Below are 26221 nucleotides of genomic sequence, written 5' to 3'. Positions count from 1 at the left end.
GGAGGAAAACAAGAAAAAGAATATTCTGAATCTCAGAAGCCAGAACAACAAGAGGGACCGCTGCGAAAGCAGCGATCCCTCTTGCTGTTCTGGCTTCTGGGATTGCTGCGCAGCCTGCATTCGCCCCATAAGACGCACACACATTTCCCCTTACTTTTTAGGAGGGAAAAAGTGAGTCTTATCGAGCAAAAAATACGATATGTTTTTTTGAACTTGGAATATGCAGCAGGACCCGCAACCAAATGTGGCAAGGAATTCTCCCTCAGAACAGCTGTGATGTTCAGTGTCAAGGAAGCCATTCCTTCCAATCAGAGCCTGGTATTCCACTCCCCCAGCCCCTGTTTGCACTCAACATTCTGCAGCTTCTGAGCATGCTCAGTTCTCATTGAGTTGGTTTAATTAGGGGTTGCTCCCTCACTGTTTCCCCATGCATTTTGATAAACCCCTCCTCTTGTTTCTCAGTGGCCATGTAAATGCCAAATCATGCTGGCTCTCACCATCTGAGTTCCCTAATACAGGGAAAGTTGATTTCCACCACCCCATCTCCTTTCACTGGCTTGTACTCTAACCTAACATCATCCATCAAAAACATGAAAAGTTGTATGTCCAGTTTGCTGAATACTCTTCAGTCTCCTCTTTACTCAAAGAAAACTGAAAAAAGTATCTAGCCGCTGCTTATTTTCCTCATTCTTTGACTTTGGCTGTATACATATAAAGGTAAAGGTAAAGGGACCCCTGACCATTAGGTCCAGTTGTGACCAACAGGCTTAAAAGCCAGCTAGGTCATTCTTTTTCTCAATTTGGATTGAAATTGGTTTGGCGTGAAACCAGCGCCTTTTCTTTTTTAAAAAAAGTCTATGGGTACTCTCACTTTCCTACTCGCATTGAAATACTGCCCCTCAATGAGGCCAAACTTAGATTCACAAAAAGTTTAGGGGTATGCGTCCCCCCAGAAAAAAACATATCAAAACACAGTATTCCATAAGGAAAGACAGGCTGGGTACAGGAGAGATATGGACTGTGTGTGTACACCATGAGTACAGTGGATGTAAATAGGAGTGTGTACATTATGGAGTATTATGGAATATCAAGTTTGCCCAGGTTTCCTAAGCAGAAACTTTGTGTGAATCACTATCTTCGCACAGACACTACCAGTGTGTCGCTGAACTCTGTTTTAAAGAAGCAGAGTGCCAGGGATCGTTTTTTAGTTTTTTTCGCTGCCCCCACCCCATAGGCCTGGTTCATCATCATTCCTCACCAGTTTAAAGAATGAGAGTTTATGGCTTTAGCCTTGGTGAATGCCCCGATGCTTTAATGCATTATAAACAAGGATTCATAAGGACATGCACAGGCTACAGAGTGAGCGTTCTAGTTAATAAGAGACAGAGACATACAAGGTGATGAGAAAGTCATTCTATATTAATTGTTATAGAAACCCTAACTGTTGGCATAATAAACTATTTTGCCAACATTTGTGGAACATCCTGATCAATGAATACTGAGTGCTTGTAAATGCCGTGCATTGAATTGTGGGAAATGCCTCAAAGTCCTCAATTCAGATCTTTGATGCTGCTACTGTATTCTCAACCACTACATTTACCTAAGGGAATTCTTCTCTCTCTCTCTCTCTCTCTCTCTCTCTCTCTCTCTCTCTCTCTGTGTGTGTGTGTGTGTGTGTACACTACTAAATCATTTGGTTTCCCCTAGGCTGTGATTCATCTGTATTTGTTAAAGATCAGATCATCATCAGCTAAAGACTGAAACATTTCACCGCTTGTCTGTGTTAATGGGTTTGGAGACTTGCCATACTAACGTTATTAACATTTTCTTCACATATTAAATGCCCATTTTCTTTGCAGTTTGCCTCCAGGAAAATACAGCCCTTGCTTAAATCCAGAGAAAGTGCCAACATACACGTTCTTGCGTTGTGTGACCTAGAATGATACCAATTACCATGCATTATAGCAAATGCACTTCCCGGAAAAGGTTTAATTGGACATTCATGAATAGATGGGAAATTTAGTTTCACCAAGTCATTCTGGTGGGTGGAGCACATATTATAAGCTGTGTGAGCAACACAGAGGCATTTCAGAAGCGTAAATAAAATAGATAGTCAGAAACAGACGGATAGGGAGAGGTAGATACAACTGTCTTACCTGCAGTAATCTGATATAGCCTGGTGTGATCCTCCGCAGAAGTATAACCATTTTATCCAAGTCTTTGGTGGACTTTCAGTTTCTAAGATACCAGAATTATTTTTTAGGATTAGTTGGTAGATGAAATCAAGAATTCCACATAGGTATATAATGCAGGTATATATTATTATTCCCCTGAAAACACTTCACTCAGCATTATCAGAGAGATCTGTACAGGTTGGACAAACATGTATTTCCCCCCCAGACCTGGAAACAGGTCTTCCTCTGCATCCCAGTGTCCAACTAGTATATAAAGCCCAAGCCAATTATATAAGCTGTCACATGTCATCCATCTGCAAAGCTTAAGTATTGGCAGAAGGCCTTGACACTCCTGCCTGGAGCAATGTATGTTGACAATATCAGAAAGCTCTTTTGGTATGTACCAAGCTCATTAGGAAAGCAAATAAAGGGTTAATGAGCTTTAGGGGCAAAAGGGCTGAAGCCTTTGACGTCTGTATAGAGAGAAAGGTTATAGATTGTGCTGAAGAAGGTAAGGAAGGGGAGAGAAGAAAGAAGGTCATTGAAGAGATGTAACAATACAAATTGGATTGCGGTGACTTATGGGCTTCGCTGTTGTCTGTGTATTATGCATGGAGCTTTTAAGAGGATGAACTAAAATTAGTGTTTGATAAACTTGTTCAGGTGTGGAAAGGTAAACTGTTTCCATTTTGCTCTGTCACATTTATAGCAAATGCCAGTTCTCATTTCCGGCTAGGTCTGAGTTATTAAGCCACTCTTTTGAGGCTGAGCACTGCCCTGCTGGGCCACTTACACAGTTCTTCTTTTTAAAAAAGGAAGCAGCTGCAACATTGCAAATTGCCCTGTCTCTTACAGCAGTGCCATGTCATTTTTTTGGTCTGTACTGGGGATGGGGGATAAATTTGATTCAGTTTGCCTCTAAAGGTGTGCCTACCCTATTTTTACTTTCTGAAACAATAAATGAACTGAAAAGAGCCATCTTCTCTGAATTTTGCAATGAATTTCTCCAGCCATATAAAGTGCATAAAAATACACATACTGGGGCAAAGTTTGCATAAAAATATGCATATAGTCAAGAAAATGCTGTACAAAAATGCATTACACCAGGAAAACATTTTGCAAAAAATGTGTGAATCAGGCAAAATTGCACACACACACACACACGCGCACGCACACAAAATTTTTATTAAAGATTTTGTGACCTGAAAAAAGAGACCATGCACATAGTTTTGTAACACAAAAATGTATATTTTAGGAGCAATTTGCACAAAGAGGCTGGTGAATTTTCATGATGTCTTGTGAAAAAGAAATGGGAAAATCATGGACATGTGGAGAACTGAAGATTGGGAATATGGCAAACAGGTAACAAAATCAACATCCCTATTGGAGGTTATTTAGAATTTCAGATATTCTGTTAGTGAGCGAGTGAGCCTGGGACTAGTCAGGATGGTGGTGAAACTTGGTGGACTCTTAATATGAGCAGAGCCAATGGCAACATTTATTCCAGTGGCAAATGATAGCTGATACAGTAGCCTAAACCTGTGCTTTGTAGTGTGGGTTGAAGACGCTGCAGAAGAATCTGGGCACAAGAGTAATCCTGATAGCAGCCACTGCCATTAGAGGGAGGCCTGTAGCTCAGGAGTAGAGTTCAAGGTTTGCATGGAGAACGTCTCAGAAGTGCTAGCCCCTGTAGTGTCAAGGTCTACCAGTCGGTGTAGAGACAATACAGAAGAATCTGGATCAATGGTATGGTTTGGTATAAGGCACCTTCTTGTGTTGCTATGCTACACTTGCTTGGCAACCGCCTTCCTTTGACTCAACAGAACTCACAGAAAGTGGCTACAAAAGAAGGAGAAGGTCGCAGGTGGGCTCTCAAACTGCAATATGTGAAATGATGAGCTGGAGTTGAGCTTTTGGGGGTGGGGGTGGGGGGATGCATCTGTCAGCACGTTGCTAGGTGAGAATAATGCTGGTGGTTTTCATGAAACAAAATGAAACACTTCTGCTTTATTCTAAACATCCTGGCAGCTGGCCAAGAGATTGGCAGAAGTCCATGGCCACCCCTCTTCATTACCCCCAGCCCTGTGTGATAGCAGTAACACCAGGTGTGTCCATCCATAGACAGTGTGATGAACATAGCCTAGATTTAACATGATGGCTAAAACTTGGCCAGCTTGACATCGCTGGCTTTTCTTTTTGAAGGGCAAAACTTCTTTTGGGAAACCGAAAAAGACCAGTCACTTCTACTTCCACTCTTAAGAAGCCTGTAAGTAACGCACGCATTGACCCTACTCCGAAAGGTAGACAGCAATATATATTTCTACGTATTATAATCAGCTAGTTTTGTAGACCCAATTAAATTAATGGCTAACTAAAGTCTATTAATTGCAGGAGTTCTGCTCTGATTAAAAGTTAGTTGAGTACAAGATGCCAGCGCAACAGCCTAAGAATTTATTTATTTTTATTAATTCCACTCTAAAACTGCCTCTGGATTTGAATCCTCTGTACCAACCTATATATTTAAACAACCTGTTGTATAACTACAACCTATTGGCAAGCAGCTGTTTTGATTTTATAGAGCAGGGATCAGCAAACTTTTTCAGTAGGGGGCCGGTCCACTGTCCCTCAGACCTTGTGGGGGCCAGACTATTTTGGGGGGGGGGAGTGAACGAATTCCTATGCCCCACAAATAACCCAGAGATGCATTTTAAACAAAAGGACACATTCTACTCATGTAAAAACATGCTGATTCCTGGACCATCCCAGGGCCAGATTTAGAAGGCGATTGAGCCAGATCCGGGCCCCGGGCCTTAGTTTGCCTACCCATGTTATAGAGTCTCCTGCCCACGCCTGCAGAGGTCAATCATAGTGAAGATCTGTCTAAATGAAAGCCAGACGTTATACAAAAGCATTTTCCCCATTTCCTCTATTCAAAAGGTTTAATTTACAATTAATGCATTTTCTGCCACGGACCATTCTTGCATTAGCCACAGAAAAGTAGAGTTCAACCAAAAGGCAACATAATGTACCTCTTCCTGCGGATTATCTCCACGAATAAGGATCTGATCTAGTTGTCCCCAACTGAGCTGGCACAACAATGCTGTTCCCCAAAGAAGCACTGTGGTTTTAATGGATTAGGACATTAATCCCTTAAACAAGAATATTATCACAAAAGGAAGTGAGCCAACTTCAAGTGCTTAGATGCTGCTGTCCAGTGTAAGAAATGGGCAGATAGCATGTCTTCAGCAAAGTCACCCTGATGCTGAGAAGCGTATTTATTTAGGAAGCAAGTCCCGTTGATTTTTAATGGAGCTGATTCCAAAAAATTATGCTAGGGACAGCAACCTTAGGGAGGTTTGTACCATTAGTAGGGTGATTGCCAAGCTTTCTATCTCCTAAGAATGAATGCAATGTGATCTCTAGGTTGTCTGAAATATCTTTTTATGTCAGCTTTCATAGCTATGTAAGTATGTCTCCAGCACATGCAGGCAGCAATAGACAAAAAAAGAAGAGAAAAAAAGGGAGAATAAAACATTCAGAGGCAGAGGGCCTTCTTGGAAGTGGTGTCCTCACTGTGGAACGCCCTCCCATCAGATGTCATGGAGATAAAGAATTGGACAACTTCTATAAAACATCTGAAGTTTTTAATGTTTGACATTTTATTATTTTTTATATTTTGTTGGAAGTCACCCAGAGTGGCTGAAGAAACCCAGCCAGATGGGTGGGGTATAAATAATAATAATAATAATAATAATAATAATAATAATAGTAAAAAACATAACATAAGGAGAGTTTTGCTGGGTCAAAACTAAGATCAGTCGAATTGAGGGCTTCTGCCCTTCCCAAAGCAGTAGTTTGCCAGGCGCTTCTTGAAAACTTACAAGCAGGGTGCAATGACATCTTTGAGACATTCATATACAGAATAGATGTTTTATTATAAACACTGACCAAGTTATCCATCAAAGTCCAGGGTCATTCAACACAATCATATGAAATCAGTGGCCCTGAGATGTGCTAAAGATGTCCCCCTCCCCCAATAGCCTTGCAATGGCCTAAAGTCCACAGCTTGTGATGTGGAAGCAGGCGTTTTTAGTGCTGGTGCTGGTGTTATGCAATGCACTTTCTGCTGAAATATGGGAGGCCCCATCAGTATTGGCATCCCACCGGCTTTTGAATGTGTCCTTGTTCATAAAGGCATTCTCTTGATATCCCACCTGAGTTTCATGTTTTAATGGGATTGTTTTAACCCCTCTTTTTATTACGGATGTTTATATTTTAATGTTTGTGTCATTGATTTTTGTGCTTGTAAATCTCACAGGAGCCTATTTTGCCTTAAGCTGTATATAAATCAAACGACAGAATGGTAGAACTGTAGAGTTGGACCACAAGGATCATCTAGTCTAATCCCTTGCAATGTGGGAAACTTTTGCCCAATGTGGGGCTTGAACCCACAACCCTGAGATTAAAAGTCTCATGCCCTACAGAATAACAACAATAATGATTAAGGATCCCACCATTTTTGATCAATTTATTACTGAAGAGGATTTATTACTGAAGTGGAGAGAGGGCACTGTTGGCTCCAGATTTTGGAGAGTTCTTGAGCAAGACGCCCTCGATTAGCATCCTTCCCTCTATCCACTTCTCTGCAGCAAGTCTGTGGGGCTAGTGGTTCCCTGCTGGGGAGTGGACCCTCAGTGGATGCCCCCCATGAGTGTTTCACTCTTTAATCTTCAGTCTGAACACCTGCGTTTCCAGGCTTGTTTCTTTTCCTTTCCTGCAAGATTTAAGGTGCACAAAATTCTTCTTTCCTTAAATGCCCTTTGATATATAATGGCAATCTGGCTGCAGCCCAGACAGTTGCATTTTTGGGTACTGGTTGTGTGGATTAATGTAGGTCATTTGTTAAGTGCCTTTCGGAGTCTGACGTCCAAGGCACCATATGAATGGAAACTAATATTGCCAGCAATTGCGGTGGGATGGTTGGAAATTAATGAGCTGATAGTTGCACCTCTGGCCGCCTTGCTGCTGCTGTGCAGAGGATGGGGGTAGATTGGGCACTGTGCCTAGAACAGTGGCATTTGTTCTGTATTTTAAGGTGTTCTGACCTATCTTAGGCATGCTCCAGCCAAGGCTGAACACTCTGAAGTCCCATTGATTGGGAAGAGCTAAGCATGTGTTTAAATCTCTGCTGCTCAAATCGATGAGACTCGAAATGTGCTTACCTTTGGCTGGATAGATGCCCAGTGTGAGTGCTCACGCTATGGATTAACAAATTGGGGTGGAAACCACCTCTTCCATTGGCTGCTGCACGAAGGCGGCCACTCAGGAGCTCTGTTTGTACAAGCATTACCAAGGAGTGATTAGACTTCCAAATGCACAATTACAGCATTCTTTGCACTCAGCTGTCAGTGCCAATGTTTCGTGCATTCTAAAATACTTCTTAAAATTTTAATCTAGCCAAGAATGCTTGGACTGCATCTACGAAGTATCTGCTCAGCTTTCCAGCCTCATGCTACTAATATGAATTATGATTTCTGGTTGGGAGGGGGGCCAAATGTGCTTAAATGGACTGAATAAGGAATCATTCTTTTAGGAATGGATTTTCTTTTCCAGTGTTCGCAGTGGGATTGCTATCAACAACGCTGATGACTTATTTCTCTTTTCCAAATGAATAATATATTCTTGTTGAATGGATAAATATCCTAATCTGTTAAAACAAGGGTACCTATTTGTGGAATAGCATTGCTGGGCCAGCCTAGTTGGGAACAACTGGATCAGGCTGGTATTCTTAGAAATGATCTTCAGTAAGAGGGATATTATGCTGCCCTTTGGCTGAACTCTTCTTTTCCGTGGCTAATTCAAGAATTCTTCGTAGCAGAAAATGCATTAATTGTAAAGCAGAAAATGCATCCCCAGAATATTTTGTTTTGATTTTGACAGATTTTAATTATGATTGACCTTTCGGGATATGGGCAGGAGGAACCGATGATGAGAGAATATAAAAAGAATAGCATGGTGGTGGTGGTGGAGGAGAAAGGAAACAATTAAAATCTACACTTCAGATTGCGCCTGAGGAAAATGAAGATGTAGGGGATTTAGAAAAATGGTGGGCTGTTTAGCATTTTAGCAGAAAATCTGTCGGGGGGGGCAGGAGGGAAGGAGCTGCTTTATGGGGTGTGGTGGAAAAGATTTACCACTGTCACATGATTTGGACATGACGAAGAACTATGCCGCACTTCAATGCCTCTTCTGACGTTATTTTCTTGCATCCTGATTTGACAAATCGGACAAGCTCATATTTTTCTTCCCTAAGTGTCACAAATCCTCTTTCTCATTGTGTCTCTTTCTGTCTGTATTTAGCTGTCCTCTAACCCTTCTTTACTAGGCCTTAACCTTTTTTATCTGGAAGATCATAGAAAAATGAGAGTGCGATCTTGCTTTAATCTTTGTAGGAACAGAAGTCACAAAACAGAGGTCATGAAGAAACAAAGATACTTTTTAATATATGATGTTGTAAGTTTGGGGGGGGGAGGGAAACATCCTTAAACCCAATAAATTAACGAATGTCAGGATCTAGGGGTGTTAGGGGTGATAAGGGAGGGGTAGTACCTCCAGTGGGGAACACATCATGCTCCTTCTGGGGTAGTTTCTTCACTTTTGTTCCCCACCCTGCACTCAGCTCTTAGCTGTGGCTCTAATACAGTGGTACCTCGGGTTACAGACGCTTCAGGTTACAGATGCTTCAGGTAACAGACCCAGCATGGCCTTGAAAAGCTTTGAGAGCTGTATGGTGAACCTTAAGCTGTATCTTCAATACCTGCCTTCAGGTACACTCCTGAAAAGGCACCAGAATGAGGAGGAGAACTAAAGTAAGGGGGCAAATCCCAGGGTATGATCTAAAGGATGTGAGGTCACTCCTTTGCTAAGCAGGTATGGGAGACTTCCTGGGAACCACATCCATGTTTCCAACTATCTCAATATTAAAGAAAAGTGGGTGAGATCTAAGAAAGTCTGTCCAGAGAACCCACTAAGATCTAAGAAAGTCTGTCCTGAACCCACTAACCCAGAAATAGTACCTCATGTTAAGAACTTTGCTTCAGGATGAGAACAGAAATTGTGCTCCGGTGGCGCGGCAGCAGCGGGAGGCCCCATTAACTAAAGTGGTGCTTCAGGTTAAGAGCGGTTTCAGGTTAAGAACAGACCTCCAGAACGAATTAAGTACTTAACCTGAGGTACCACTGTATCTCTTTTCCAGGGCTGTTGACAGCATCCTTACAAGTGTGGGATATTTCATTGTACTCAGCCTTGGTTGTATGGTCTTCCTTGCATGTCCTTTATAAGTCTCAATTCATCGGAGACCTCTCTGGGCAGTCACATTGACTTTCTTAGATGTCACCCACTTTTCTTTAATATTGGGATAGTTTGAAACATGAATGTGGTTCCCAGGAAGTCTCCCATACCTGCTTAGCAAAGGAGTGACCTCACACCCTTCAGATCAAACCCTGGGATTTGCCCCCTTACTTTAGTTCTCCTCCTCATTCTGGTACCATTTCAGGAGTGCACCTGAAGGCGGGCATTGAAGATACAGCTTAAGGCTCACCATACAGCTCTCAAAGCTTTTCAAGGCCATGCTGAACCCATACGAAAAGACGAGCACTGAGATCGGCAAGGATGCTGGGCTTGTAGTCATCTCTCATTACCCTGGAAGAGCCTGTTGTTTTTTTAACAAATCACTCTCACTCCTCTGCCCTTTCAGGATATTGTGTACATATCTATTTATTTCTAACAACGTATGAGGGTGCAAAAGCCTTTGCCGTACAGATTTAACTCGGTTTGCTGAGCTGAGGCAGAAGCAATTTACAGCCTGCTTATCTAAACATTTCAGAGTTTGCTTTGTCATGCTACAGTATGCAGCGCAGTAGCCAGGCAAACTGTAATTCATCTGAAAGTGATGGTTTTGTGTGTTTGCTGTGACACCCGTGCACGCATCCCGAAGAGCTAAACAAACATGCCTAGAATAAGTTCTTCCTATATTAAACAGTGACCAATTGCCTAAAAAAAGGGGTGGGGAGCCCATTAAAAAGTAAACCACAGTAATGGATATGTTGTTTTGTGATTCGCTATACCTGTTAGAGAAAGATAAGTCAAAGTATTTTGAAAAAAAACAACAACCTAGTTTCAGAGCTGTGATAAACTAATATGAACTGTATTCTTCAGAGAAAGTCATCTATTTTTTTCACCACAAGATATTCCCTAGGTTAGAGTTATAGCTGTTGTCACTATATTACTAGGAAAATTTCTGAGAGTGGTTCATCCATTCACTCCCCCTCCTCCCCCTCCTTCTCAACTGTGTATCAAAGCTGCAAATGTAGCTGTGATAATAAAAAATGCAGGCAAGTAAAACATTCTTGTGTTGCCGCCCTTTGTACTTCCATTTGCAGGGGTGCAAAGAGGTGTATAGGATTATGCAAGGTATGTGAATAAAGGTTTTTCTCCTGTCATAACACTAAAACACAGGGAAATGCAACAATGCTGAATGTTAGAAGATTCAGGAGAGGTTAAAAAAAAAAGTACTTCCTTACACAGTGCATAGTTAAATGATGGCATTTGCTCCTACAGGTGGTAGTGATGGCAAACAACTCAGATAAGATTAGACAAATTAATGGAGGCTAAGGTTATCAGTGTTTCCTGGCTTGTTAGGTATACAGTGGTACCTCTGGTTAAGAATGTTCTGGAGGTCCGTTCTTAACATGAAACTGTTCTTAACCTGAGGTACCACTTTAGCTAATGGGGCCTCCCGCTGCCACCACGTTGCTGGCACGCGATTTCTGTTCACATCCTGAAGCAAAGTTCTTAACCCGAGGTACTATTTATGGGTTAGCAGAGTCTGTAATCTGCAGTGTCTGTAACCCAAGGTACCACTGTAGTTGTTTGATTGTACACTGAAATGGTAAATAACTGTATGCGTATTGCTAGAGGTGTAACATTGGAAAATTCCACTGAAGGATTAGCAGAGAGCCTAACAGGAGACAGTTAACTTAGAATGTATCACTGCTAGCTCTCATGAGATATTTAACTTAGATCACATGGGGCATTCTGTTGCAAATATCCATTTTGTGTGAGGTGGTCTTTGTTCTCTCTCTAAAGCAGACGAAGAAAATGTGTGCAAATGATTCTCTCCAGGAACATAGCCTCTGGCTATAATGGAGGCTGTGGGAGAGACCAGAGCTTTGTTTTCAGCCCCAGGTGAAGTAATTTAATATTTCTTAGATGCTGAACCTATGCTTGGATAAGCATATGATATTATGCAACTATTTGGATGTAACATTATTGTTTGACGTGTCTGTTTTGGAACAAGTTCTGCGAGTAAAGCTTTTGAACCATATTTTTGGACTAGACCATTTTTATTTCAAGAAGAGTCCGTTTTTATTCAACCTATCGCTTCCAAATGTGCAATATTAATAACAGCAACATAGCCATTCTGGCTATGTTTTACCTACAATGCCAAAGAGAGTGTGTCCCTGGTTACCAATTGCTGAGAATTACAAGAAGGGAGAGCACACTTGTTCTCATGTCCTACAATGATCTCTATGATCCTACAATCATAGAGTTGGAAGGGACTGTTTGGAAACTTCCTATAGGGACCACTTTGAGAAGAGGATGTTGGACCAGACAGGCTCTTCTTACAGTATGTCCTTATAACTTACTCCTTGTTCCAATAGCCTGCTGTCTTTTTGATCTTTTCCTTTGTTGAGTGGGCTAGGATGACGAAGAGTGGTCAGTACATTGTTGGACTATTATTATTGTGATTTATATTTTTTGATGAAAACCCATTAAACATCTTAGCAAGAACAAAATAATAATTTCCCGGAGTTCATCATTAATTTCTCTTTAACACGTCCTTGAAATAAATTTTCTACCCCAACCATCAAAAAAGAAAACAGTACAGTGGTACCTCTGGATGCGAACGGGATCCATTCCAGAGCCCCGTTCGCATCCTGAATAGAACGTAAGACGCGACTGCGCATCTGCTTGTACACGGATCATGTTTTGCTGCGTCCGTGCATGCGCGTAATGTCGTTTTGAGCGTTTGCGCATGCGCGAGCAGTGAAATCCGGAAGTAGCATGCTCCGTTACTTCCGGGTTGTCACAGAGTGTAACTTGAAAATGCTCAACCTGAAGCACATTTGACCCGAGGTATGACTGTAAATACAGTGGTGCCCCGCAAGACGAATGCCTCGCAAGATGGAAAACTCGCTAGACGAAAGAGTTTTCCGTTTTGGAGGTGCTTCGCAAAACGAATCTCCTATGGGCTTGCTTCGCAAGACGAAAATGTCTTGCGAGTTCCTGCGGGGGTTTTTCCCCTTCCCCCCCCTTTCTAAGCCGCTAAGCCGCTTATCAGCTGATCCAATCAGCAGATAAGCCGCTAAATGCCGCTAAATGCCGCTAATAGCGCTAATAGCGCTAATCCGCTAATCCGTCAATGGGTTTGCTTCGCAAGACGAAAAAACCGCTAGACGAAGAGAATCACAGAATGGATTCTTTTCGTCTTGCGAGGCACCACTGTACTTTAGAGTCAAGAGGTGATATAACGTATCCCTCCGGAAATTCTGTCGAGAAAGGGAGAATGCTAGAAACCTAAGCATCCCATAACATATGGTTGGCAGTAATAATAGAATTGAATCATAACCTTTAAGGGAAGAAAACGAACATGATAATTCCTTTGATGATGGGGGTGAATGGAATAAATAGTATGCAGTAACACAAACAATCTCCCAGCAGAGCTGTAAAGTTGATAATAAACAACTGACATTTTCAGGAAATGCTGTTCAATGTAAAACACCTCACCATTACTCTGTTTTCTCTCAGATTCATTGGTGCATTAACTTAGAAGCTGGTGGATCAGCCACTTGAATTCAAATAACCATTTTTGTGGTGTGTGGCTGAAAACACACACCACATCGTAAATTAATGGTGCAAATCTGGAAGGGCGAATGAGCGCCCCCCTCCCCATGGTTAGCTGTTACTCAGTGCTTACTTTTGAAAATAAAAGGCTTGGGAGAGGGTCAAGTCTGGGCAACATTTTGGGAGCCACATGTCAATGGAGGAAGGGCCAGAGGAAAAGTGGACACAATGACAAACGTAAATCTTACTGTTTTCACAGTAGGCTAGTTGCCAACCTGGGTTCCTTTGGAAGGAAGAAGGGGAGATCAATTGAATTAATAATAAAAATTAGATATGTATGCACACACATCACCCCTCATTCTTCCAAGCAAAAAGTGTTATGAGAAGAAGTAAGTAAGAAGGTGGGGAGGGGGGAAGTGACCAAGGGAGCAGTCTGAAGGCCAATATTTGTGTGCCACTCTCTTGCAAAATATCAGCTTGATCTGGCCATGTGACTCAAAATGGAAATGTAAGATTTCCACTGATAGAAAATATATATATATATATATATATCAATAAGTTCCAAACAGGAGGTTCCTGATTTTACACTGTTAGATTCATTTAGAAAATAAATGATTAAATGTGCTTTATGTTACTAATTTTACATGCCACGGTAGCGAAGTATGAAAGGGTTAAGCAAACAAGCTAATGAAACTTTTTGCAGTGCACTTAGCTTAATGTAATTGGGGAGAAAATCAATGTACTTCAGTCTGTCAGTTAGCAATCTTGCATTTAATTGAATAATATGCCAAGTGTTTTTAATCTGTTTACCAATGTAAATGGAATAGCACAGTCTTGTAATTCTCACAAACAAGAATGCTTTTCCTGACTTTTAATAGGATTCAGATATGACCTTCATTTTAAGCTCCTTCTATATATAAAATGAAAACGCAATCATTGTGTCTGTTAAGTGAGTCTAGTGTGCTCTTTCCTCAATTATGTTTCCTAATCCATGCATATATATATATATATATTAAAAAAAACTAGTTATAATTCATTATTTTCATTGATAGTTTTGTTAGTGTGATGATTTATTAATTTTTAAAAACTGGATCTAAGCAGCAGAAGCAATTTAAGAATGTAGCTGTAAACAAAGGAACAAGCCACATTGACACAAGGAGACTTCTGCATAAACATGAATAATATTTCAGTATAGATAACAATTTTGTGGTTGGTTGTGTGCAGAATATGCTTGCCCATTGCAATACTCCAGGAAGACTAAAGCAGAAAACCTCTGATATGTTTTGTAGTCGAGAACTGCCCACCTAATAAAGCAATTTTCACGTTTATGTATCATATCTACTGCAGCTTTTAATTTTTTTAAAAAAGACATTTTTAAAATTAAATTTCAAGGAAAAAAGAACAACTTCCACATATACACTCCAACGCATATTTTTGTTTTGTTTTGTCAATTTTCCATGGCGATTTTGTTTTCTCCCCCTTTGCTACACCCTGTCTTCTGTGTCTTATGCCATAACAAAAATTACAGCAAATCCTAATTACCGGTATTTCTGTTGCTCGAACTTCAAATCCTTCTTGCGAATTCATTAAATTGTAACATTTCTTTAAATAGTCCGAAAAAGGCTTCCATTCTCCCACAAAACTGTCATCATTGGGTTCTATTGTTTTAGGTGTTAACTTTGCCATTTCTGCATAGTCCATCACCTTACTTAACCATTCTGTGGGAATTTCTTCTATAAAATCCTTGCTGCTGTAACATACATAAACAGTTTAATTTAGTCCCCTATTTTGGGGGACTTCTCTCCCCATAATTCCTATAAGGAAAGCTTCAGGTGTTTGTTTGTTTGTATGTTTGGTATAATCACTTTAAACAGAATGCCCTACTGCAGAGCTTCTATGATGCACTTGCTGTGAGCAGGTTAACTCCTTGAAAGATTCCATGAACAGTGTCTCTGAAAAAATTTACACATCACTTGGGAAGACAGGTGAACTAATATCAGAAGCAAAGATCACCAGTGTTGAAGCAATGGTTCTTCAACATCAACTGCGTTGGACTGGTCATGTTGTGTGGATGATTGTCTTCCAAAGCGACTACTCTATTCCGAACTTAAAAATGGAAAGCGTAATGCTGGTGGGTCAACAAAAGAGGTTTAAAGACTGTCTCAAGGCAAATCTAAAAAAAATGTAGTATAAACACTGACAACTGGGAAACACTGGCCTGTGAGAGCTCCAGTTGGAGAACAGCCTTTACCAAAGGTGTCATGGGCTTTGAAGACGCTTGAACTCAGGATGCAAGGGAGAAACGTGCTAAGAGGAAGGAACGCTTGGTAAATCCACACCGTGATCAACTCCCGCCTGGAAGCCAGTGTCCCCACTGTGGAAGGCCGTATGGATCCAGAATTGGTCTCCACAGTCACTTATGGACTTATTGTTAAAACCGTGTTTATGAAAGACAATCTCACTCGGCTACGAGTGATCGCCAAAGAAGAAGAAGCAGTATCTCTATCTCTCGCCTTGCCCTAAAGACAAGGTGACCCCAAATCACAACATATGTAGGGTTTGCAATCATGCTTTCTAAACCAGCCAGAAGGCTGCTAATCCCTATAATCTCAATCGAACCTTTATAGTGGGGTGGGGAACCTGTAGCATATCCAACTGTTGCTGGACTCCCAACTCCCTTCAGACCCAACCAGCAGAGCCAGTGGTCAACTATGATGGGAGCTGGAGTCCAAGAAAACTGGGTGGGGGGACGACAGGTGCCATAAGTTCCCTTTCTCAGAACTGTATCTAGGACATAGTACCTTTGAAATGGTTTTCAAAGGGTGGAATTTAAGAACAACATTGGGGCGAGTGAGAAGCAGGGCTCCCCCCTCAAAAAAACCACCTTCCCGACCCCCACAAACACTGCAGAGGTGCTGAAATGCTCCTAAACGGTGCCGGGACTCACTTCCAGATTTTTCACCCAATGAATTATTATATGGTGGGGTGATGGTGGTGCAGGGACCCAGCTTTGTCACTCTTGCTAGAAACCATCATGAAAAAACACAAAAATTTGGGTAAATTGAACAAGCATTTGATAGCTGGAAGTCTCAAATGGAAACCCTGAATAAAGCACAGTGACACTGATCAACCCCCTATTATATTCTTAATTAGCATTTAATTTGAAGCCCGTGTCCTGATGTGCCCTTTCACGGACGGCTCCTTTTCTGCATTGCTCCGCTTCCATCCATCTTGTACTGCAGCTTGGCATTGCTGCCTGTCCTCTTCAATCTCTGCATCTCCCCCCTTTTATTCCTCCCCTCTCTCTCTCACCAAGGCCACTCCATTTACAAAACAGCAACAACCCCCAAACAGTTAGCAATTTTCATTCTGCGCCGTGTTTTCAATTTCTTCCAGTCTAGAGGCACCAACTTTGATTAGTGAACAAGTTTATTTCATGTTACAGGTAATTTATAAAGCTTTCAAGTAATATTGACCTCAATTGGCTTTCCCTCTTTGTTTCTAAAGTTTGTTTTTGTTTGTTTAGGAGCCCGTGGCAAACACAATTCAAACGTTTTGGGATGCTGAGCCTGTCTACAGTGACATGTTTCCTGCTGCAGAATTTTTGTACCAACCAGCAAATAGAGAAGAAGCAGGACAAAGGGCTGATTGAACCTAGCATCCCATTTCCAAAAACCTCCAGCCTGGTGTCTTTGAAATATCCCTCCTCTGTTCCTAGGATTTGGTACTCTGGGGTAGACTGCTTCTGGACATGAATGTTCCGTTTATCTACCATGGCTGGTTAAGTATTGATAGATGCATTCTTTTTGAATTTATTAGGTTTCTTCCAGCCATTGACATGGGAGCCTCTGCCAGTATCCTAACAGTGTGCAATCAAGTTATAGATATGGTTTCATCACCTGTATCTGGAATGCACCATATTTTATGTCACATGCTTCCAGCTCTAGGGGGTGACACAGCAGTTCATAGGACTGAGCAACAGAGTGTCTGTTGCTCAGCCCTTTCTATCTAACTACAGCCAGGGATGAGTGGATCTGTCAATTTCAGTTTCTCTCTGCTTCTCATTTTTCCAATCTTAAATTCAGGTCTCCAAATCAGTTTGTGCTCTAAAAAAAATCTCATGAAATTTTGCATTTTAGTGCAAATTTATAAGATACACTTTTTTTGTATGCAATTTTGCCCAAAATACACATTTTACAAGCAAATACCCCTAATACAATGCATTCTTGCAAGGGTTTTATTTTTTGGAAAATATTGGAACATACATTTTTGTACACATTGGTTGGAGAGCTGCATTGCAAAATTCATAGTGGTGTGAATTTGGATGGCTGTGTATTGCTTTGCATATTGTTATCAGGAAATGCAAATTATCTGGCTTTAAATGCAAACACAGCTGAATTTCTCCCTCATCTCTCGCTATACCACCTTAGGGTGACACTGACCAACAGAAGATTTTTTAGCTGGATTAGATTTTGGTTTGACAAAGGATATTGACAAACTGGAAGTGTGCTGAGGAGGGTCTGGAAACCAAGCTTTATGAGGAATGGTTGAGGGAGCTGGTTATGTTTAGCCTGGAAAAGAGGAGACTAAGAGGAGATATGATCTCTGTTTGACAGCTGAGCCATCTCCCTTGGGAGGTGGTGAACTCTGCTTGAGTGGAGGTTTGTAAGCAAAGGTTGGCCGGCCAACTGTAATAGATGCTTTAGTTGAGATTCCTGCATTGCAGGGGGATGGAATAGATTACCCTCGTGATCCCTTCCAATTATACAATTCTATGATTCTATGACGTATGGTAGGAACTTGATTTCACATGCATATTAGGGTGAAATCTGGATGCATGTTGGTCTTGGATTCCAAGAGCAAGTGTGGCACAATGGATCCCATTCTGAGCTTAGATGGGGAATATCTGGTTCAAGTATCTGCTCAGCTACGAAGCCTTGACCAGCTCAATCTACATTACAGTAGTACTGCTGTAAGGCTAAACCCTGCTCTGGACTCCTCAGGGAAGGGGCAGACTCAAAAGCATAATGCAGCTTTCTGATATCCAAATTGACTTGGGTACCAGTGTAGGTGAAGCTTGGAACATATGCGGCTCATGGGGATAAGATGGATTGAAGCTAAACATTTCCCCAAACCCCCCCCCCCAAAAAAAACCCTGCGAGTCCTTAGAATGGCTGCCTCTCTTCATATTAACTGACCCTGACCATCATCTGAAGCCCTTCTTCATGTACCTCCTCTGTGAGAGGTCTAGAGGGCAGCAACATGAGAACGGGCCTTTTCTGTGGTGCCTCCCTTTTTGAAGAATGCTCTCCCCAGGGAGGTTTGCCTGGCACCTTCATTGCATATTGTTAGATGCCAAACAAAAACCATTCTCTATAACCAGGCCTGTGACTAACATTCTATGGTGTTCAAACCACCAACCTTCTGGTCAACAGCAAGACACACTGGGCTACTGGGGCCTGCCATCTCAAAACAAAACAGCACATATCCCCATCTTCTCACCTTACCTTCAGATCTCTGCCCGATGTATTGGAGCTACACACAATCTATGCATATTATGATCATGGAATCGTTTGCAAATGCAACCGGCAAACTCTGGCTCATTGGTGGGGTAGTGGAATATAGATTTAGCGCACGGGTGCCCCCTTTTCTACTCACTGCCCACCTGATTAATTTTAACACTTTTTCGAAGTTTGATGGGCGGAAATGAAATATTCTCTTTGTCTGAGTTTCTGTGAAGGTAACGATGCCTGCAAAAGACACTGAGTGACAGTGCAGGAAATGGATTTTCTTTCACAGTTCCATGATGCAGTTAGGACACCCAAACAGTCGTGCTTACACCACAAGCCAATTTCTTCTTCCAGTTGCAGTTCTGACTTGAGGCTATAAAATTGTGTTTGGGCTATACCACTTCAGTTTCCAACTTGGGGGCTCATAAGAGTTTTAATGCCTCTGTATACATGCCTTTCTGTTGCTAGAGGTGGTGGTGTCTAGCGTTTCCTCCCTAAAATACAAACCTCAGAATAAGGCATGTAAAGGTAAAGGGACCCCTCACCATTAGGTCCAGTCGTGACCGATTCTGGGGTTGCGGCCCTCATCTCACTTTACTGGCTGAGGGAGCCGGCGTACAGCTTCTGGGTCATGTGGCCAGCATGACTAAGCCACTTCTGGCGAACCGGAGCAGCACATGGAAACGCTGTTTACCTTCCCGCCAGAGCGGTACCTATTTATCTACTTGCACTTTGATGTGCTTTCGGACTGCTAGGTTGGCAGGAGCTGGGACTGAGCAACGGGAGCTCACCCCGCCGCGGGGATTCGAACCGCCGACCTGATCGGCAAGCCCTAGGCTCAGTGGTTTAACCCACAGAGCCACCCGCGTCCCAATAAGGCTTAAGTCACCCTTAATTATAGTTATGCATGAAACTTTGCCCGCATAGAAGCTACTCTCTTATTCAACAACTGGTGCAATGTTTGCTGAATGTGGGGTACAGGAAACACAGATGCCACAGTTTTTGTTTTGTTTTGTTTCAGCTTTTTCATACAGTACAAATGAGGCCCCACAACAAAATGTTACAGAGCATTCCTGAAGTGCAGGATCTGAACCTGTGGCTGAAAAAAACAACAACACACTTCTTCATGTGCAATAATTGATTTTTGTTTGTTTGTTTGTTTCTGAACATTAAAAAACTGCAATCAGGGCTTTCATAAACTCTCTCAGCCACAGCCCCTTCCAACCTGCAATATTGGGACAATGAATATTGGTATCAGCTTTGGAAGTGGTATTAGCAGGGCTATTCTTTTTTTCATGCTCCACACTAAATAAGAAGAAAGTTAGAAATAACAGGAATGCTCCTCTTTGTTGCTGTTTTACTGCCTTTTTCAAAACAGCAACTAATAAGTGCAATTAATAATAATAATAAATCATGAACTCACAGCACTATAACTTTGGAACAATGATTATGTTTACTCTGTTATGGCTTTTCTGTCTCCCCTACTCTGATACACCTAAGAAATACTGCTTGTAACTTGTTTCACAAAAGATGGACATGCTTTAATACCTCGGCTCTTTCACAGAGCAATTGATCAACACAGCAGCTGACATTTGTTCAAGGAGCATGAGGGTAAGGGCAGAACACTGGACTTCTCTCTCCTTCCCATAGCTTGCAAAGGCTAGGTATCCTAGTCAGCATCTTGATGGCCTATAATGTGACAGCTCCAAGTTTCCTGGTAGAAAGGGGAGTGAATAGTGTTGTGAGATGCATTGAAGCCTATATTGTCCTAATATATGAAAGTGATGGATCTGCTTGAGGAGCGAGATACAAGATATAAAACCTCTCTTTTTCCTCTTTATTTTATATATAAAAATATGGATTCTGAAATTCTATAAACAACAATATCATATAAAAACAATGATAGCGCTGTACATTTTCACTTGGCTTTGGCCACCAAGTTATTCTGGCAGTTATGAAGCAGCTAGTGAAAGAGTCTTCCTTGCATGAACCAATTCAGTTGCAATAAAAACTCAAGAAGGACCTACAATAAGGGGGAAACTGGTGCTTATATATTCTCAAACTAGAATAGATAAAATAAAAGAAGTTTGCAATATTATATATTAACTTGGGGCTAGAGACAATAGTAATAAAAAAACCCAACAGCATCTTTGTGAAGTTGCAATCTTCTTCAATGGCATTGCCATTTCTGAATATTCTCAGACACAGTTCAGAGTCTTATGTATTACATTTTAACCCTGTACAGATGGATGTGCACATTTAGCTTATTTCCTGTTCTTTCCAGGAAGGATATCTGTAATCCAGTAAAGATACAGAGAAGAGATTGCCTTGGCATGATCTGCAAAGGAGAAAGCAAATTCTTCATGAAATGTCAATAAGATAGTGTTCAGTAAACAAATTCCGAATGATAAAAAACCCCAAGTAGACATCTGTTTCCATTTTGGAGAAATATGAAGGGAGAGGGGGAGACACCTATGCCTGGGAGCTACAAACATGCAAAAACTTCAAGATTTCAAACTCCTAAAATAAACAGTTGCAGCTGTGACATGAGTTGCTTTGAGCAGGGATAACTCCAGACTTGAATGGTTAAGTATAATTACTTTATATAAGGCAAATAGGAACTTAATGAAATGAGCAGCTTTGGATAAGACCTTTATTACAATTTTAGGGTTGTATCCAACAAAATAGTTCCAATAGCATGAGGATCTCCATTTGTACAACATAACTTCCCTTCACTTTCATCTTCCTGTGTGCCTCCTACACCCTCCCCAGATCTGCTCTGGAGAGCTGGGGATTTCTCTTTCATGAGCTTCCCCATTCCGTATGCCCTGGTCAATCCAAGCTTGTGGCCAGGTCCTCAGCACTCCTTAAACTTACACCTGGAAATCTCTGTCTCTTAACAACAGTCTCTCCTGTTCTCTTTTCACTAGCTCTGTGTACTTGGCCTTCCAAAAACCTCTGAAGAAAGTTCCTGCCAAACCCAAGACTCTTGAGTTAAGGAATAAGAAGAGAGGCCTTCTTGTGGATCAGGAATTGATTAAGTTGTAGGAAGCAGAGAGCAGAAATTTATGGACAGTTCTCCCATTGGATGGATGTAGGGAGTAAAGTCCTCTAAGGATCAGTACAGGGACCTGTGCTTTTTAACTTGTTCATAATCTAGAGTTCGGGTTGAGGAGTGAGGTGCCAAGTTTGCTGATGGTGATAAATTGTTCAGGGTCATCAAAGCAAAACAAAAGGTTTGCAAAGAGTTCCAAAAGGACCCTCCACACTGAGTGAATGGGTTATAAAATGGCAAATGCAATTCAATGTAAACAAGTGTAAAGTGACGCATGGTGGGGCAAAAGTTCTTAATTTCACATGTGGATGGAGAAAAGTTTTTCTCCTTCTCCCCTAACATTAGAAGGCCTCTCCTCCTTCCGGAGGGGAGGTGTTGTGGGCAGGAGATGACTCCCGCGTCACGCAGGGGGCGTTATGCCCCCTGCCCCATCCACATGGCTGGCGCGCCACACCTCCCGGTTGAGCACCCAATCGGGCGGCTTGGTGGGGACGTGGTTTGCTGCTCAAGATGCAGCCGTGTCAGCCATTCAGCTCATTTGCTCACCTTAGGCTCGGGTGGCGGTTAGGCATTGGAATGTGTTGTTGGTGTGTGGAAGGGCAAGGTGTGGCCATCGCCAACCCCTTCAAATTTGGGTATTCCGGTAAAGGAATCTGGCGGTCGTGAATCCTGTCCGATGCCTGTGTGGCAGGGGGCCATGGCACGACCCTCGGTGACATTAGAGGAGAGCTTATAGTTGTATTACCATCAACAGGCTCCCTCTACTGGTGGTTAACCCCCTCTTCAGACTCACCCCTCTTCGAGTGGGTGGAGTCAAATTTTCCGTGGTCCAATGCCTAAGCCAATACCTTCTCATTTGCTGTAATCAATAAAGTTGTGGCATTTTGTTGCCCATTAACCTTATATTCTGTGTCAACGTGTCTTTATTCCACCAAGCGGGGGTCGGATCCTCAAACCACAACTCATAGTCATCCGATGAAAATGAATGTTGGAAGATTCAGGACAGGTAAAATAAAGGACTTTTTCACACAGCACATAGCTAAACTATGGAATCCATTTCCATAGGTGACAGTGATGGCCACCAACCTGGATGGCTTTCAAAACTGGACAAATTCATGAAAGTAAAGCCTATCAGTTGCTGCCTTCCGCAGGATGCGTGGGTGCTGTTGAGCTCAGGTCTTGCTTGAGGGCTTCTCATAGCCTTCTGGTTGCCACTGTGAGAAAAAGATGGTCAACTTATATGGACCACTGGCCTGATTCAGCATGCTCTTCTTATATTCTTATGGTATTTGCCCATCTTGGACAAATATTTAACAAGAGTATAGCCACATTGTGGCTAGGCATTTTTCACAGTGCTAACTACTGCAGTATAATTATTTTTAAGCTGCCTTCTCTTTGATTTCTTCATCTTTGCACATTGCTTTCTTTTCTTGATTGCAGTGCATGTGAAGAATCTAGATTGCGCATCACGGGTGGAAGGTAAGAATACTGTATGCTGACCGAAAGAAAGAATAGGTACACGGAGGGAAAAGAATTAGAGGACAGTTCTGCAGTTGTTGCTCTTTAGAAAAAGATCTTGACAGAAGACATTTTTAGCTCTTTAGTGGGTGATAATTTCCTAGGCAACAAGAGAGAAAGCTATTTTTTACTTGATGTTTGCCAACAATAACAAACAAAAAAACCCAAATGTTAACAGGCAGACTTTGGAAAAGAGGGCACCCTAAGATGGTGGTGGCTGAAGGAGTCCATAGACTAGAAAAAGGAATGTCTTTACAACAAAACTAAACAAAATCCTCTTTGCTCTTGAGACTATGGATATCCAGTGTTTGGAATAAACTACTTTAGTTTATCGAAGTTCAATGAATCGAATGAATCAAAGTTCAATTACTTCAAAAATCTCCAAACTTCATCCAAAAGTAGTTCCCATAATTGCTGGATGAACTGGATGGGAATTCAGTTCATTTTGGGGTAGAACCTTGAACAATTTCTAGTTCATCTTCAAGTTCATTTGATCACATGGGTTGTTGCTGTTGTTGTTAAAATCTTTAGATTCTTTGGGCCTTTAAGCTTTGAGACCACAATTGTTGGGGAAAATAAATAAAACAATTCACATTCCACTGTGTGTATGTTTTAAAGTTTTCTTATTCTGAAGTATATTTTATACTTCAGCCACAGCAGCTTGTGACATTCTGAATGCTTAAAAAATGGCTGAGGATCACTGGAAGCACCTGCGTTGAGGAATGAACTGAGCAGAAACTAAAGCTATGAATTTTGTAAAGGTATGAATGTAGAATGGGATTAGTTCCTTTTTGGACATGTTAAATTGAATTAGTTGCTTTTTAAAAATAAACTTTCAAAAGCTCTGTAGATATCCAGTTCCAAGAGTTCCTATTGCTCCTCAGTATATGTGATTCTACTACTTTTCTGCTTAGCTCCCCACAAAGCGGCATGGGATACTCTGTTCTCCACAGCGGCATTGCATCTCCCAGATGTTCTGAAATACATGAAGTAGCTGCCAGAAGGGACTCCTTTTCAGTTGGCCCATAACCCCTGAGTCCAGGCTAGTCTGCTTCAGTTTATTAGAATATGAATGGAAGCAGCTGTTTGAAATATTGTTTTAATCAACAACAAGAAGAAAACCCTTGACAATGAAAGCAAGGAAAATCCGATTTCCTTTTTATTCAGCTTTTGTATTAATGCAGTGCCACAGCTGCCCTCCCTGCTCCTAGGCCTTTAACGTGGTTTGAATTGAAGCGGTAGCTGTTACACTTTCGAGCCTTTATATTTATGACGATTCCAAAAAGCAACTCAAGTTCTCTTTGACATCAGCTCCAGTGAAATATTGAACCTTTGTAAGTATATAACATGTGGCTGACTTTCATACCTCCGGCCAGTACGCTTGTTATTGGCCTATCATAGGGACATAGGAGTCAGACCACAGGTCAGCCGAGTTCAGTATTATCTGTACCAGGGTGGTTCAACTTTTAATAAAAAGTGGGCCACAAGAGTTCTTCAAAAGGGAACCCACAGGCCACACACTGCCTTGTTGCATGAGGGGGGTGAGGCCAAAATTTGATGATGATGATGATGATGATGATGATAATGATAATGATAATGATAATGATAATGATAATGATAATGATAATGATGATGATGATAATAATAATAATAATAATAATAATAATAATAATAATAATTTATTCTTTATACCCCGCCCATCTGGCTGAGTTTCCCCAGCCACTCTGGGCGGCTCCCAAAGGGCTGCCTTCAGATGTTTTTTAAAAATAGGATAGCTGCTTATTTCCTTGATATCTGATGGGAGGGCGTTTCAGAGGGCGGGTGCCACTACCGAGAAGGCCCTCTGCCTAGTTCCCTGTAACCAGACAGACCCTCCATGCCCCTGCAACCCTCATGCTGCCTCCCCAAAGTCAGCTCAGCAAGGTGCGAGGCTGTGGCAGGGTCCTAGAGCCCTCCCACCCCCTTCCTAAAGCTGGGGAAGAGCTAACTAGGCTTTGGGAAGGAGAGAGGAGGACTCTAGGACCTTGTCAGAGCCCTCATGCCTCATTCCCAAAGCCCAGAGCCTCGCTTAGCCAGCTTTGAGAAGGCAGCGTGAGGGCATCTAATGTTGCCAAGGGCTGCCAAAAATGGTCTCAAGGGCTGCAAGCAGCCCTTGGGCTATGTGGTGGACCACCCTGATCTACAGTGTCTCCAGAGTTTGAGGCAGGGGGTGTCTCTCAGATATACAGTGGTACCTCGGGTTACAGACGCTTCAGGTTACAGACTCTGCTAACCCAGAAATATTACCTTGGGTTAAGAACTTTGCTTCAGGATGAGAACAGAAATCGTGCAGCAGCGGCGCAGCGGCAGCAGGAGGCCCCATTAGCTAAAGTGGTACCTCAGGTTAAGAACAGTTTCAGGTTAAGAACAGACCTACAGAACGAATTAAGTTCTTAACCAGAGGTACCACTGTACCTGGAGATGGCGGGGACTGAACCTGAGCCCTACTGAATGCAAGACAGATGCTTTACCATAGCAATCAATCAATCAATCAATCAATCATTTTATTTGTGGCTTGTCCCAGATTCCTCTTCTTGTCAATTCCTCCCTACTGGAGGGCCCTCATTCCCTCACAGAGCTATAGTTCTTACGGTGGTTAAACAATGACTTCCTCTTCCCAGGAAACTCTGGAAGTATAGTTTGATGAAGGAAATAGTGCGTCTCCTAACAACTCTCAAAACCCTCAACAAACTATTGTCCCCAGGTGTCTTTCTGGGAAGCTATGGTTGTTTAAAGTGGCATAATGGTGCTTTAAATGTACCGGTATATTACAGGCAGGGCCGCGGTCTAAAAACAGGTCTGCCATATTAATGCGGAAGGCTGTTAATTCAATGTGAACAAACCCAAGTCAGTTTCGGAGTGCAGGACACCATATGCAGTACTTTGGATCCCGACCAATGTTTTTTCATGCTTCTCTTTTACTGGAGACTTCCTAAATAGTATTTAAAAATCTGGAATTCGGGGGTGAAGGAGTCTTATTTTCTCATTCTATCTGCTTCTCTTTCTCACACGTACTGCAG

The 26221-nt window shown here is 41.9% G+C and overlaps 1 protein-coding gene across 2 annotated transcripts in view; it reads right to left on the bottom strand.

Annotated features, from left to right (window-relative positions):
• Nucleotides 1-20023: 20023 nt before the first annotated feature.
• Nucleotides 20024-26221, bottom strand: part of ERICH1 (glutamate rich 1) — a 59214-nt gene continuing 53016 nt past the window's right edge. For both annotated transcript variants that reach the window (XM_083495714.1, XM_083495715.1), the window contains one exon: nt 20024-20927. In XM_083495714.1, coding sequence (XP_083351840.1) covers nt 20854-20927 — 74 coding nt within the window. In that variant the 3' untranslated portion in view covers nt 20024-20853. The remainder of the gene's footprint in view (nt 20928-26221) is intronic.

Source organism: Podarcis liolepis, assembly GCF_965112155.1.
Source record: "Podarcis liolepis genome assembly, chromosome: 3".
In the NCBI taxonomy this organism is placed as follows: domain Eukaryota; kingdom Metazoa; phylum Chordata; class Lepidosauria; order Squamata; family Lacertidae; genus Podarcis; species Podarcis liolepis.
Note: the sequence above shows the minus strand (reverse complement) of the source record. Positions and strands in the feature narration are given on the sequence as shown.